This window comes from Argopecten irradians, chromosome 2, assembly GCF_041381155.1.
Source record: "Argopecten irradians isolate NY chromosome 2, Ai_NY, whole genome shotgun sequence".
In the NCBI taxonomy this organism is placed as follows: Eukaryota; Metazoa; Mollusca; class Bivalvia; order Pectinida; family Pectinidae; genus Argopecten; species Argopecten irradians.
The window spans coordinates 34,612,312-34,628,300 of NC_091135.1; the positions used below are offsets into that span (position 1 = coordinate 34,612,312).

The 15,989-nt window shown below is 34.2% G+C and overlaps 1 protein-coding gene across 1 annotated transcript in view; it reads left to right on the forward strand.

The window, feature by feature from the left end:
- The window catches only part of LOC138315266 (inositol 1,4,5-trisphosphate-gated calcium channel ITPR2-like), a 61,491-nt gene that overhangs the window by 17,948 nt on the left and 27,554 nt on the right, over positions 1 to 15,989 (forward strand). The window contains exons 11-35 of the mRNA XM_069256154.1: positions 1,079 to 1,224; positions 2,277 to 2,355; positions 2,782 to 2,876; positions 4,628 to 4,753; positions 5,232 to 5,282; positions 5,549 to 5,629; positions 5,863 to 6,048; positions 6,224 to 6,346; positions 6,812 to 6,916; positions 7,021 to 7,134; positions 7,457 to 7,534; positions 7,813 to 7,945; positions 8,518 to 8,627; positions 9,147 to 9,263; positions 9,694 to 9,829; positions 10,044 to 10,143; positions 10,461 to 10,515; positions 11,955 to 12,064; positions 12,526 to 12,625; positions 12,804 to 12,911; positions 13,219 to 13,355; positions 13,942 to 14,009; positions 14,187 to 14,242; positions 14,607 to 14,768; positions 15,571 to 15,809. Coding sequence (XP_069112255.1) covers positions 1,079 to 1,224; positions 2,277 to 2,355; positions 2,782 to 2,876; positions 4,628 to 4,753; positions 5,232 to 5,282; positions 5,549 to 5,629; positions 5,863 to 6,048; positions 6,224 to 6,346; positions 6,812 to 6,916; positions 7,021 to 7,134; positions 7,457 to 7,534; positions 7,813 to 7,945; positions 8,518 to 8,627; positions 9,147 to 9,263; positions 9,694 to 9,829; positions 10,044 to 10,143; positions 10,461 to 10,515; positions 11,955 to 12,064; positions 12,526 to 12,625; positions 12,804 to 12,911; positions 13,219 to 13,355; positions 13,942 to 14,009; positions 14,187 to 14,242; positions 14,607 to 14,768; positions 15,571 to 15,809 — 2,815 coding nt within the window. The remainder of the gene's footprint in view (positions 1 to 1,078; positions 1,225 to 2,276; positions 2,356 to 2,781; positions 2,877 to 4,627; positions 4,754 to 5,231; positions 5,283 to 5,548; positions 5,630 to 5,862; positions 6,049 to 6,223; positions 6,347 to 6,811; positions 6,917 to 7,020; positions 7,135 to 7,456; positions 7,535 to 7,812; positions 7,946 to 8,517; positions 8,628 to 9,146; positions 9,264 to 9,693; positions 9,830 to 10,043; positions 10,144 to 10,460; positions 10,516 to 11,954; positions 12,065 to 12,525; positions 12,626 to 12,803; positions 12,912 to 13,218; positions 13,356 to 13,941; positions 14,010 to 14,186; positions 14,243 to 14,606; positions 14,769 to 15,570; positions 15,810 to 15,989) is intronic.

Below are 15,989 nucleotides of genomic sequence, written 5' to 3' on the forward strand. Positions count from 1 at the left end.
AATCACGAGTTAAATAACTTTCCGCTTGTAAAATATTATTTTATTTCTTATCACCAAGCAAGGAATGTCATGCATTGATTATGAAAAAAGAACATCTTTAAAACTTTTCAATATTATCAGTACAACAAAATCATTTCGATCATTCTAATCCCATTGCCTTATTACATGTATATTTTTATCAGTGCATATGTATTTTCAACTAGGTCTAACGTTTTGTTTTTATTTGACTTACTATTTAATGTAAAAAATACGTTTGCAAAAGATTGGAAAGAAAAAACTACGACTTAAACACGTTAGTACTAATACTGAACGTGCCGTGTACTAGGAGAGTAGTATAGATAACCTGTTAGAGACAGCTATCTAGTATTGTACTGTTGTGTATGAATCCTAAACCGAATAAAACAAAGGATGGGATATACCAAGCCTGCTAGTTAAACCGAATTAACGTTCGACAATAGTACTTTTCGCAAATAAAAAAGGATTATTTATTACATTGCAATATCCACTTTCGTAATTTTTTCATGTTTGATTTTCTTCAAAATTAAGGTTATGTACCTTTAAGTGTTTTTTCCTAAGCGATATATGCCTTTCGTAGATTCTATATCTCTGTTACGGTATACATGCACCGACTTTATTATCCTCGTGTTTTGTGACGCTGTACTACAGTCTATCCTTGCAAAACAATTCTCTATTCTATATCACGGCTTTTGTATTGATATTTTTGTATTTTCGTTGTAACAGAATTATATGTTTATTGTGTGTTATTTGTATGAAAACGTTTTGTAGAGTCATTAGCGTACTATGTATTATTTCTGTTGGACTGCATCAAGTCTGTCGTTATCCACTTTGGTGTAAAAAAAATTGGTAACGCTCCAATATTCATTTTTCACGGCACGATGGTATTGTGATAATGCCATTAGCTATTTTGTGTGCTATTTGTTTCATTAATTTGTGTGCTAAATGCATGCACTACGACAAATGGTACACGTATTTGTTTATTTTGTTCTTTAAGCCTGTGTTTCTATTTTATAGTTTATCATTATTTTTGTTTGAAGCTGATTTTTTTATTTTACTCTAGGCGACATCTTGCGGTGGGAACAGCAGGTCCGTCTACGCCATATGACCACCAGGAAGTATCTGTGTATTGACGCCACAAAGGAAATCTCGCTGACGGACGAGAGCGAGGACCCCAGGACAGTGTTTCGTCTCTACTCAGTCATTAGTGTGAGTGGCGTGGTATCTATGTCACATGATCAACCGGCAGATAAAATGGGTATATCAGTGAGAATAACGCCGGATAGTAGCATGTGTTTCCTCAAATATCCATTTTATTGTTTCACATCGTCCTAGAGTTCACGGTTCTTTTGTTTTCAACGGAAAACTTGTCGATAACATCTAACTTATTTGTTTTAGTAGCACTAGATGTAAAAAAACTTCTTGTTTTATTTTCTAATTAAAACATCATTAATTTAATGGACGTATCCCAGCATATCGAATTACCTCCCTTATTTACATCTCACGGAATAAAATCTTTTGGTTAAAATACAGCATTATCGCAATTTATTGTCATTATTGTAAAAATATCGGTTAAGTATTTTACAAAATTCACTCACTGAAAAAGCTAGCAAATCTAATTAACTACTCCTGGATAATGGAAACCCAATTCTGCAAGATATTCATAATTGTTTGACATTTTTTGAATGGTGCCAAATCATTCTACAGTGCATATGAAACGATATGAACCTAAGAACCGATGGAAAATTTCCGTATACATCTTAGAATGAGTATTAACCCTTGAGTTCGCATGAAAAAATACTTCATCATAAACATTCATCAATCTTTGATAACGTCATTCTGTTTATTTAATCACATATCATGCATCGCAATTTTCGTTTTTTTATTTAATTTTCTAAGAATGAATTGCTGAAATCATTGTCGAATTTACGCCTAGGATGTTTTCGAGAATCCCATATTGTTTCATAAATACAACATGCACGTCAAAACCGACATGGTTCGATATATTATTTTTGATGTACGGGCAATGGCGAAAGTTCTTGAGATGACAACTCGTTGCAAATTCCATTGAATATGCGTTCGGTGACCTAAAGGCTATGCTACATCATACATTTTATCGAAGAGAACCTATGAAATATTATTATAAAGCCTTAGGATTTGAATATAATTGCATAATGGCTGGATTTATAACCCAATGCTTCCTTCTCACATGGCAGTAAAAGAGTTATGTTTTTGTGATTTGTAATGTTCATTTTCTTCAGGAGAGAGATGAGATAAGATTTGAGAGTTATTGCCGTATAGAGCACGTACTGACGGGGTTTTGGCTCCACGCACTGAAAGGTACATTGATATCATACATTTCCTTAACTAGCACTCTATATTATATCCAGAAGTCAGTAGACAGTGATTTGGTTGTTGTTTTTGTGTGGTTGTATCAATTTCATCTCCATCAATGATTTCACATAAATATCTTTCAGAAGTTCATTCGGATGATTTCAACGGGGATATCTTAGATTTTACAATCCTTCTTAATTATCTGCATATATAACCACCGATATCAGTCAACAATTATTTCCAAATTAAGACGTATTTCAATTAATGTTATTTACGAGTTCATGATAAGTTGTATAAATTATTTCTTTAGCATATTATTCATCACAAATGTGTTTGAGAATCTTTTATGAACACGATCCTTCTGATTTTGTTGTGAACATGATCGTTCTATTTTTTTCATTGAACATGAACCTTCTAATTTGTACTCCTCAGACGAAGATTATATCCGGAAGAAGTTCCGTAGTATGGAGAGTTGTGAGGACCAGAGTTTACGGGGACTGAGGTGGGACTCCGCTCAAGTCAGACAGGTAAGTCTGACATAAATACCTAGTTACTATCGAGGTTCGGTGACGTGTGCAGGTCATTTTCATACACCAGTCTTCGAATCATGGCTGTGTTAATGCTATATATAATATTCATTGTGTTGGTATTATCTCATCAAAAGCAGGAATCAAAACAATTTCAATTTTCAAACACAAAAGAAACCTGTTAAAACGAGACCCAGCAATATTGAATGGAGACGCCACATGAAGTAAGAAAGGCAAATATTCAGGTGTTCCGGGATGATTGTCGATAGTACGCTAAACAAAGATATAGGTCATAGGTCATTACCTTTTCAAAATGAATGTGAAGAAAACACCAATGTGTATAATTATTGTTTCCATAACTTGCACTGATTATCGGGCAGTCTACATTAGTTACCCCAAGTACTAACCAAATACCAACCCTATTTTAAAGTGATGTGCTATAATATACCGCGGGGATTTCATATCGCAAAATACACTCTCCGAGAAGATGCTTCAAGAACAGGGCCTGTAGAACTTTGTGACTATAAATTGCAATCGATTGCCGAGAAGATATGAAAAGAAAATGTGCAAGAAAGAAATTAAAAATAAAATCTTGTTACAGAATGAAATATTGAAATAAAGATTAATCACTGTACAAATTCTTTATGCATAAAAAACGCGAAATAATTTAGCTAGGATAAATTGGCTTACAGTATTTAATACAATGATTTATCTCTATATTCTTCATATTATTGAATTACTAAATTCAGCGATGCAATCTGAAGTTTTTTCCTATTGATTTCGATAACAGAACGAACGTAGAAATACAAGGCAACCGAAATGTAGGATTTTTTTTTGTGATTAATGATTTGGATAACAAATATCTTTGTGTGACTGAGATTCCACCTTTTTGTCGTTCAACATTACTAGGTAGTTTAAAATGTAGCATATCGATAGATGATTTTCTTAGAAATCACGATAAAATAAATATCAAATTTAAATAAAAATGTCATCATATTTGATTATTCAAGGACGTATATGAGATTATAAATCCTTGGATTATAATATTGAATTGTGGTACAATCTATTTTGATGACTTGAACACGAAGCTTACCGTCGCTAGGACAAACAGATAGGAGACTGGCCGGATGATTAATATACTGTATAACGGAGCTTTATTGCGATATTGACAAATTCATTGCAAACTAGGGCTATATATCTGATGTTTACGACATCCAATCGCGGGGGAGTTATGTCACATAAAAATGGCGATATTCTGTTAAGGGACAAATAATTCATTCGCTTTCTCTAATCGTCTAGGTGCGTAAATCATGGGTAATGGGGTCTATTGATTTTACTAACAACGGACTTCATCCTTATGTTATTGTAAAAAAACCAATACATAACATCATAATATTGAAACCTATTTCAGAAAGTATCAGCCTTTTTTATTTCGTTAGATTTGATTGCTATTGTTTGGTTAATCCAGATTTCCATGGCACGTCCTTGTATGGCCCACAATTGAACAATGATGATACAATACAAAACAAACAAGGTCCAATATATTTATTTTGTATTTTATATACAGTCTAGAATGTTTATAGACACCACCCAAGGGAGAAAGAATAAATGTCCTTATAGCCAAGTGATCTTTGTACACAGGTCAAATTTATTGATATTGACCATGTGGGACCCTTAAAATGGTGTTAAGCATGTGTTCAGCATCAAAGGTATCAAATTTTAGATCAACTGTATGTTTGTTTTCCGAACAGGTAGCGGCGAGTGGAGAGAGTCAGTATGACGACGCCTTCACGATTCAGTTTGTGGAACAGATCCATCAGGATGAGTTTAACTACATCAGCGGGATGGTACCCTTCCTCCTCAATCTGATTAAAGATGTGAGTACGACACTGTTATAAATCTGTTACAAAGACAGATTCGAGGAATTTCTGGGATAATCTAGGGATTATTCATCAATGCCATCGTACGAAATGTGCAAGGCAATCGTAAAAACGTCACATCTATCATTCAATGCAAAAGGTGTTACAAAAATGCACGATAAATCAGACTTCTTTAAAAATTCCTTCTAGGACAGACCGTTGACACAGGGGTCATAATAGTGTCCGTGCTGCAGAATCCTCATCTATATTTAGTAGTTAATGTAGGCAAACCGGTAACGGGTGTATTACTGCAAATGTGTTTCATATGTACAACATCATCATGTTTTATGTTAAAAATGCAACATATTTGTGAAATGTTAAGTTACACGGTTGATACTTTTATTGGGACATTATTAATATGTTTCTTGCCACTTCCTAGTAAATTACAACATTAAATAACATTGTTAATAGCTATTAATTTTTCCGAAATTTTCAGAGAGAAGAAAGACATTTCCTTAATGCCAAAAAGACACACGTAGTGCTTACAGTAAGTATAGATGAGCAGCTTCCCTGAAGAGTGTATTTACCTGTTCACGCACTGATTATTTATAACAGTTATGTTAATATAACTTTCACATTTAATGAACATTTTGAAATCTGATGGAAATATGTTAAACTGTATAACATATAGTTGAGTTTTGAAATCTGAAAGAAAATAAAACTTTCAGCGGTTTATGAAAACAAAAATTGCTAATTTGTCCTAGCTTTTGGGAAATAAAATGGAATTATTATTTCTTCGTTTCATTTTCACAGGCAATGGAAGGTATACGAAAATTCATGATCGTGAAAAATCTTCCAAGTAAAAACAGACAAAAGCTGATGAGAAATTTACGTGTAAGTAAACAAAAAGTGCAAAATCAAAGATAAACGTACCAAAACTTAAATTATTAAACTGATTGTGTAATTATTTTAGTCCAATAACGGTTTTGAATGTCCAAATAGATTCTTTTTTAATTTTCCACTTGATTGCTTGAGCATGATCGACGTACCTACGCAATAAGTCACCCATATATTTGTAAGGTTTGTATTAGCTTTGTACTCTGTCACGTGCGTTGTATCCGTTCCAGGTGATTGACCTCCTGGTGAAGATCCTAAAGTGTCCTCTGGACGGTACGGCTGACGAACAGAACATGATACAGGTGTTTAAGGAGGCATACGAGATCCTGTATACCTACATGATAGGCAAGAGCAGGAAAAACGCTCTCTACTTCGCCAAATATATCGAGTTCTTCCAAACACAATTTACACAAAAGGTAAAAATTTAAACACAAGCAATTTTTATACTTTTAGCGAAATTTAACCCATTATATATTTTGTTAACAATTAACTCATTTGCCTTTGAAGACACATTTAGACTATACTAAATCAATTTTGATGAAAATTGTAACTTGCATTTTTTTTGTTAATCTCACCTTTCCATTACAACAGGGTGGTATAGGACTGAATGTCGCCCAGATGATTGTGGAACTGATACGAGACAAGAGAAAGATAGTGGACAGGATAACTCACGAACAAATCAATGAATTTGTCGGTCTTCTACAGAAAACACAGGTTAGAAACGTTTAGAGAATGTGTGGGAAAAAGTTAAAACATAAACACATTCATCAGACGTAAAATAGATAAAGTTCGTACTCACTGTGTTATTTTCTCATCTAAATATTGCAAAACTGCGCATTATCGAACAAAATCTGTATGACAATTAACACGAAGTTACAGGATGTTAAAGTAAAAGTGTATATTTTTGTGGTAACCATATTTCTGGGCTTTGCTAGTCAAGATATTTGCACTAGATTTACGATTGTGCTATCTAGATCTTCTATATAATGCTGAAATAGCAACTGATAATTATTGTGCTTACCTGTCACTATCAGTTTTTCTATTGTGATGGCACCAAATAAAGTTCGAAATTATATACGTTCACTGTATTCTGTTCATTGCATTATCTTATATCGATAGAAATATGACCATTTCTAATTATGATTCTTAAACTTAAATTGGGTTGTTTTTGTTTTACAGAATTACCGTTTCCTTGACTTAATGCACGTATTGTGTGTATGTGATGACGTAGCTATTCCAAACAACCAATCATACATTGTTCAGCGCTGGATGCAGGAGGAGCAGGTAAGTCACATGACATCCGTCGTCCATATTTAAAGCAATTTGGAGCACGTCATCATTTTTCCTATCAACCCTTATCAAACGAAATATTTTCTTTGCTACCTCAGGGGAGAGGCATATATCTGACAGCCCGAGGACAAGACATCAACAGACAGCCAAATATCCTATACATTACGACTAACGGGGGTAAAACATGGGACTCACTGCACACCTTCGTCGACGTAAGTGATACATTTACTGTCAACCATAGGTTATAACTCCAAATAGGTGATAAATTTACTGTCAATCACAGGTTTATAACTCCAAAAAAATGTAACTGTAAAAGTGTGGTACTATTTTTGCGCAAATGCTCAGGAAAGCTAGGGGATTTACGTGAGATTCTATGTGGTAACGATAAGATACCCAATATTTATATTAACTGACCTACTTAATTACATTTTGGTTATACATTAGTTGTGTACGTATATGACAGTATCCATACGGCAACGGATCTACATATTTGTATGATGATAATATTACACTAAACTTATAATTTTATAACAGCCCAAGGCGGAGGGTTACGATAAAGACAAACACGACTTTCTGATACACCAATTGGACTTGTACAAGGCCCTGTGTCACGTAAGTTCAATTTATATTCTCTGATATATTGGTCTGGGAAAAACTCAGATTATTTCATCCTGGTTTTGACGCTTGCTTAGATAGTGCAAATCACACATGTGAAACTTATAAATTTTTCGTAATTGCAGATTTATTGAATCAATAAACTTAAGGTATGTATAGGTTTTAATTTGAATGTAAAGGGTAAAAACAAAGATTGTTTGATGACCTCGGAGAAGATTAATTTATTTGAATTTATGCTTTGTAGGTTTTATTAACCAACTTCTCGGTATTTACAGGGTAGGAATGACTACTCCATCAACATGATTACGAAGGAGTTAAGGTACCTGACTTGGGAGGAAACCTTCCTGTCCCTGCGATCGGACATATTACCTGACGCAATAAGAGCGAAATACTGCGATCTTACAACAAGTATGAATACAGCTTCTGTCAATAATTGGTTAGGCATGCATTTATTAGTATAACGTCCTATTAACAGCCAAGGTCATTTAAGGACGTGCACCCGGAGAAAACCATTGATAAGCTATCATGCAGTGTCTGGCAACTGTCCTGTATGGGATTCAAACTTAAGACGCAAAAATGGGGCGCTTTTAGAAATATGTCGGGGTATCTTAACTTCGTAATTCCTCGCCCAGTATGGCCTCAAAATCATCAACGAGTTATCTGTTAGGTTAATTTTATACTAAATTATAATTTGTGTATTGATTTTAATCGGGGAAACATGTTACGCTTCACTGAAATGCAACATTTTTAAATTAACATGCTAATTGTTAAGTTCATGTATATATATATATTACATTTTGCATTACATATGTTAATAGTATTTTACTGCTTTGTTTAATATTGAAATATCAGTAAGTATGTCAATTGATGCATGACTTGTTCAGAATATATCTTTTACATACTTCAATAATTGCAACGTTGTTATAACACATATCTCGTACTACAAATGTTCATTAAACGTTTTTTTAATTAATTTTCAGGTCTGTTTGTCGATGTCGGAAACAACTACTCAGTATTAGATCACCCGAACATCTGTTTCGTGTACGAATATGTGGGTTCAAAGGACGAAGAAAAGAGTCAAGGAGACTTCGTATGTTCATTTCCTATAACAATACAATTTTAATACCGTATAGCCAAATATTTTCATGGGGAGGATATTTTCGCGATATCTCTATTCATCGATATGATGGCGAAAATCCAATCCACAGAATGAAAAGAAATTCTTTAAACTGTTAATTGATGACTTTCCTTTTAGTTTAATTCGCAATTTAAAAACAAAATAACCGACTATACTCGTATGGTGGTTGATAATTGCAAAAGCATTTAACACTTGATTCGATGTTGTTTAATTTCTAACGTAAAATTAAATATCCACTATTTAATTAAATATTGATAGAGATTTGACAACAAAATACATCATTCAAATGGTGTTCGGCTGGCGTACTTGAATACAAAGTTGCTATTTTTAAAAATAAGTTATACACGTATTACACATTGATACACAGTTCTTGTGAACGTTTGAACTATGTTTATTGCAAAATGCCTTTAATGTTATTAAAACGGTGGAGGAAAATCAATCATCGCTGTACTTTTTTTCCTAATCAAACAGGTTGTCAAAGAATTGGTTGCTATTTTCCCTGTCCTTAGAGACTGGATTGCAGAATTCTTACAGGAAAACAAATGCATGTTTGCTGATGACATCGGGCACAACATGCTTATTGAGCAGGTGGGTAACATCAAAAGAATAATTCTCGTGAATAACAAATAATTATGTGGATGCAGTTATTTAAGACAAAAATACTAAATGAATTACATTATGTAGCATACATTGGCTTCTCTTCTTTGTGTTCTTTTATTTTTAGATAACTTGTAATTTGATTAAACAGACCACTAGCGCACTAATTAAAAGTTGAATGGTCTATCACTTTCGCTCTTTTTGTCATAGTGGAAACTGTTTAAGTGTTATACATAATTTTCTCCGTCTGACTGAGTTTTAAACTTTCTAATTTTACCACTTTTTATCAAGTTACAGCACTGGAAGTATCTTTAATCATAAAAGCAAAAAATCTTTTTAACGTGTACACGTGAAAAATAGGCTCGAAAGATGCCGAATCATTCCAAACTGGATGTCTAACAGTACATGTTTGCTTGTGAAGGTCCTCCGACTGTTGTACCACCTGGTAAAATTCGGGTATTACCTTGATGCTGAGGACGTCGAACAACTACTACCTCCTATGTTAAACCTCCTGGACGGGAGCCACGACTTCCCTTTCAAGAAGGACAGAGAAAAGGGTAGCTGTTGCACACCATTTTTTAATCGTTGAAGGTTCCAAACATATTTTTGTCTTATACTTTCGCAATCCAAAACAATTGTCGGTCCTGCCTTGTGTTGCTTTTGGGTACATTTTCAGTAACATGGTTTCGAAAATTTATCATTTTATAAAATGTAAATACTTGTAAATTGGAGTAGAAAAAGCCGTGTTTTTAAAATACTATGGTATTACAGGGTTTTCTAAGGATGCCATGAAACTAGTCCATCAGTTTCAAACGGTTGAGCGATTCTTGCCAAATCCAGAAACAGAAGCCATCGTTAATGCGAAATTTCAGTAAGTAAACAAATCATTTCATATTTCATTGATTTTGGTAAAGCATACTAAAATCAAACAATCTTCATGTTTCATGTAAGGCTATGTTTTTTCTTCATTATTATCGATCAAAGAGACTTGCATTGCATTATGCACTTCATATATTAAGCTATCACTTCACTACAAATACAAAAACTGTGCGAAACTAATTGAAATTCAATTTGTTCAATAAACTTTATATAATTTTAATAAAACTAAGTTCATATAACCTTATTAAATTTTGTTGAATTCAACACTTTATTTTGACGCTAACTTGTATAACGTTAATAATCTTGTAGGGTCCTAGAAGTTTTGGATCTCCTACTTCTGTACCAACGAAATTCAAGACTACAGGTATTTACTTTCTGACTTATGCTTTGGTTACAATAATCAACCGATATCCGGGGATAGGAGGTAATCGGCAGAACACCGCTAGTTTTGGCCTTTTTTCCGACATCGGACAACACTGGTCAAAATAATTGTCACACGTCATTTACATAAAAATGAGACTGTGTGGTAATCGTACAGCGTCTGTTTCCAAAGGGAATATTTGGGGCCAAGGAGGCAGTGAATACCAACCGAATGTCTGATGCTAATCGGCCGATTATCATATGATGTCTTACGGATATCGAACGATAGTTGTACCAGGCCTGGTCATAATGGTTTGGTCACATTCCCTTCCGATTAGGCTTAGGATGTACTCCTGTCATGATTTTAACTAAATCTCTCCGATGTCCCGTAGATTTTCATAACTGGCCACATATCTTTCATAGATCGTTTAAGTATCGTTCGATATCCGATCGGGAATCGAGCGGCAATCACACCGTCCGATATTTGGCCGGGCCTGGTACAAATATCGTTCGTTGTCCATGAGATGCCTTGGCGATATTCGTACGATATCCGGTGAACAGGTCGGTTATCGCCCGGACATCATATGATAATCGGCCGATTGACAATTGATTTTTGGTCGGTAATCACTGCCTCGCCGGCCCTTAAAAATCTCTTATAGACGCCTTACGATTACGGCACGGCCTCCTTTTTTATATAATGGATGTGTGACATATTTTTGATTAGTGTTGTCCGATGTCGGAAAAATGGCCAAAGCCAGCGGAGGACTCCCGATTACGCTCTATCCCAGGATATCGGCCGATCATTGTGGCCATAATATTAAAGACATACAAAATAAGTAAAGCTAATTTAAAAACGTTGCTTCTTAATTTTATTATGTTGAATCAAGCAGATATGTATAAAAAAAACATTGTTCAGCGTCGGGGAAAAAACGGGTATATGATGATAACAATAGCAGAAATATTAAAACTCATCACAAATCTATAATAACCGTTAACAAGAATTTCTGGAAGATGCACATCGCAAATTAACGTTTGATGTAACACACAGCACATATATGAAGACTGTAAACCAACTTACTTTCGCGACGACTACATTTGATGTTTTTGTGCCGAAGAACGTTTTAGTGGTTTTTATTTCGAGATTTACAGTTTTAAAGCTAAATTGTAATGATTATCTTATTTATTTTAATATATGTATTTATATGTAATCGTTCGTAAAATATATGATACATAATCGCGAGCAAAACATAAATTGGATTACAGTATTAACATATAGTTATTATATAAATATAATATAAAAGAGTTTGTACATATCTATTGTTAACTTTTTCGACAAAACTATACGTATACGTAATCGTTGCCTAATTAATAGACGGAAAATAGTTGCCCATTAATATATAAAGGAGAATAAAGTATTTAACGTCGTGTTTTCTTCTAATGCAGAGTTTCGTATCGAAATTCAAAGTTGCGGAGAAATGTTGTGGCCAGAAGAAATCTCAGAATGTACTGGTTTCGATGCTATTTGACGATTTTGATCCCCACGACCAAACCAAGTAGGTGTTTATATCATTACTTTGTCTTTTTGTGCTGACGCAATATTTACCAAACCAGGTATGTACTTAATTTAACGTAATAAGTGTAACAGGGCGAGAGTAGTGTACCGTCAGCCCGGCTCGAACCCTCGACCCCGACAAAGACAAAAGGAATTTCCCTCTAGCATGAAACAGAATGCGAATGTACAGTATGTAAATTACAATCTGCTACATAAGCATATGTCATACTATTGTAAGATACATCTTATAGGTAACTGAAGATTATATCTAACCTTAAATGAGGTATTGGAAAATAATACTTGATAACCGATTTTTTTACTTCAAATTCTTCATTACATTTAATAGGTAATTTGTTAAACATTGGATATTGAATGATTCCCTTTTGCGTTATGTTATCGCAAAACTTCTTGAGTTGGTTGATTAGTGTTATATAAATCGATGACACTTTTTAACTTTTACAGAAAAGCCCTAAAAACTCAGAAAAGAATAATCAAGGAATTGCGAGAAATGTTCAACAGGGCGGCGATCTTCGATGTAGAAACTTTAACCCGTGTACTAACGGTAAGATTTACATTTCTTTTTTGTTATCCACTTTGTACACCTATATTGTACAATTACTACATATCGATATTTCATGCTAGAATATTTAGCATTTGAATATACAGTACGTGTGGTATTTATCTGCAATTATGTTTTACATTGTCTCAGCCTTTAAATAATGTATTTAATATATTTTCAGGATTTGTCAAAATACAAATACAACAAGATGATAACAAAGTCCCTAAGCATTCTAAACAAAGTGTACTCGTCAAAAGATAATGTATTTCGACTTTCCAAGAAAGCTCAGGTAAGTTTATAGTGTAAAGGTGACAAAATATTTTATAACACTATCGTCGCTATTTGGAGAACCAAAACAAGAAATGTTTGTCTTCATGCTTTAGGGAAATATTATCTCACTTTCAAATTCCACTCTATCGTGACATAATTATCCAATCCATACCGAACTGAATCCATGTTTTTAGGGAAGGGATGTTGTAAGCCTTGACCATATAACCTATATATAACTTAATAATGAATCTGTAACAACTGTACAATACTATGCACACCGACCATCTCATGTGCATCAGATTGACACATATATTGTTGTTTTCTAGATTCTGTTGACCCAAGATTCAGCAAGAGTACACAGGGAGGTGTTGAAGAGTATGCCTATTCTGAGGAGGCTAGCGAAGGCAAAACTTGATGAGCAGCAGAAGAAACTGATGGAGACAATATTAGATGACCTTGGCGAGTACGTAACAATATCCAAGAGGGTAGTCTAAGCAAACGCTTTCTGTTGTATAACTGAATAAGATACTTAAAGCTGGCAATGCAAATTTAAAAAATATACCTTCTGGGTGATTCCTAGACTAGTTTACAAGAACGCCCATGAATAAAATGGTCGTTCACTTCCTTGGTACGATATAGTCAATAACAGGGGACGTCTCCATAGCAGTTGTATTTTATCTTAACACGAAAGCTTTTTAACTTCCATTGTCAGTTTTTAACTTCTCTGGTTCTTCTTGACCAATCATCACGTGAAACGTCAAGGGACAGTAAACGAAATGTTTAAAGTTTAAATAACAAAACAGCAGTCCTGACAGAATAGTCTTGGTTGATTATCTTAATGGTTAACTTTGAAAGGTCTCATTGTGCACATTGATGATGTATAACCACTTTATTAAGACAACATTGGAACTGTTATGACAACATTGGAACTGTAATGTTGCAGTAATAAAATGGTATATGAAGTTCAAAATCATTACATTATCATCACTTGATAAATCCAGGATTTATGTTTAGTATGCTTACACAAGTTAAAACATTCTTGGTTTCAGGTTCTGCCATCTACCAATGACGCCAGATGAACCACATCCCATGAATCAAAACATCTTAATAAGTAACGGTGAGTTTATCTACATTTCCTTAACATCTAAAATTATCTAAAACAATACATTTGACAGAAGAGCATTTTCTCGAGATTTGAAATGTAAGAGTTATACATATACCATTTTCAAACAAGAGCACAAATATCTTCAGATTTTAAAATAAATTGACGATCTATTCATTATATTATTTGCAGGGATCCTGACCATACTCTTTGACCTTCTTACTCAGGATATCGATACGAAACTGATGGTAAATTAGCACAAATTCTATTATTTATTTCATTAATGGTGTGTTAACGTTAACATTTGATATCTGGCTCAAAATAATTAACAATTCACACCAATTCAAATGAACTCATTTGCTTAATTTCGTATTGAGATAAATTATAAAAATCATTGAAGATTGTAGCAGTTTGGAAAATGTTTATTTTTCAAAATGTTGGATCCTCATATCCGACATTAATTTGAGCATTTTTTTATGCAATTACTGATATTTTCGGATTTGTCGTCCTTTACAATCAGCTTGTTCGTAATGACATAATTGACGAGACAAGATGGACAGAATAATTTGTAAAAATGATACGTATTTTATGTTATACTGTTTCAATTCTTAGGAACTTTATCGTGGAATGAAAGATGTATTCAAAAAGACGTTTCATCTGGTAAAGCTCCTGGCCAGAGAGAATGACCGTGTCCAGTTCCACCTGTTTGACCGTTTGGACATTCTGTTGGATGTCCGTGTGGTAGAGTCTGACCTGGCCATAGCTCTCAAAGAGGTACCATCTATAAATGTCTCAGCTAAACCATGTATCTGATTTGATAAACAAGGTAATGTAGTCTAGAAGCAAAAGTACGTACCCTACATTTGACCGAAGATCATTCATGTCGGGTATATACTTAGTGCATGTACTTCTCTCTCGACGTCTTTACAGGTTGCGATAAATGAAGTTTTCAATTTACTACAAAGGTTAGGAAAACGCATATATATATATATGTCTTTAACAAATAATGTAGGATGAAGAGTCTTACACGGAAAAGGGAAACTAGTTAAATGAAAAGAAGTATCATTTAATGGTTGTCATTTCAGAAACGATTTTCGGAAAATATCATTTACAGACACTTACTTATATTTAGGTTTTGTTGAACGCCCTTCAAATGGTCCCTTCACTGATTCCCTTTTTATTTGTATTTCGCTGTATATAACATAGATAAACCTTCATATTTTGTAATGTACAAACCTCATTTTAGGGGCCACGGTGGCCGAGTGGTTAGGATGTCCCGATATTTTACTACAAACCCTCTATCTCAGGGCTGCAAGTTCCAATCCCATGTGGGGCATTTTCGAGATACTGACCACTGGTCGGTGGTTTTTTCTCCAGGTTCTCAGGCGTTTCCAGGCGTTCCTCAACCAGCATGCCTGGCAAATCCTTAAATGACCCTGACTGTTAATAGGACGTTAAACTAATAAAACCAAATCTTATTCCAACGATACCTTCCATACATTGTGTATTTGTATTATGTGAAATATATTCATTTGATAAGTGTTGTTATATGAAAATCTGAATATAATCATTGCAGGTGTTTATGGGTAATCAGAATACCTGTCTGAAAATAAGTCCCCGACAAATCCAGAAGATCGTGTCACGAGCGGCGGAGTTACAAGAGCGCGCGCCAGAGTTCCTGGATCTTCTTGGAATGATAGTGAAAGTCGTAGGGACAGACCTGACACTCAAGCGTAACCAAGCTTACGTGATGAAGTATATAATGCAAAACTACAAAAAGGTCGCTTATGTCCTTGACTTTAGTAGAGAAGAGCGGTAGGTTAATTCTACTGTATTTTTGGTTTAATATCACTCGAATGATAATTGGAGATTGGAAATGTTGTTTTGTTATCCGAGTATAAATATCCATTCTTTGTTGTTAAGATATCCAGAAAATGATTTTTGTTGTTGAAAACTAAAAAGAAAATGTCGAAGAGAATAACACCTTAATATATA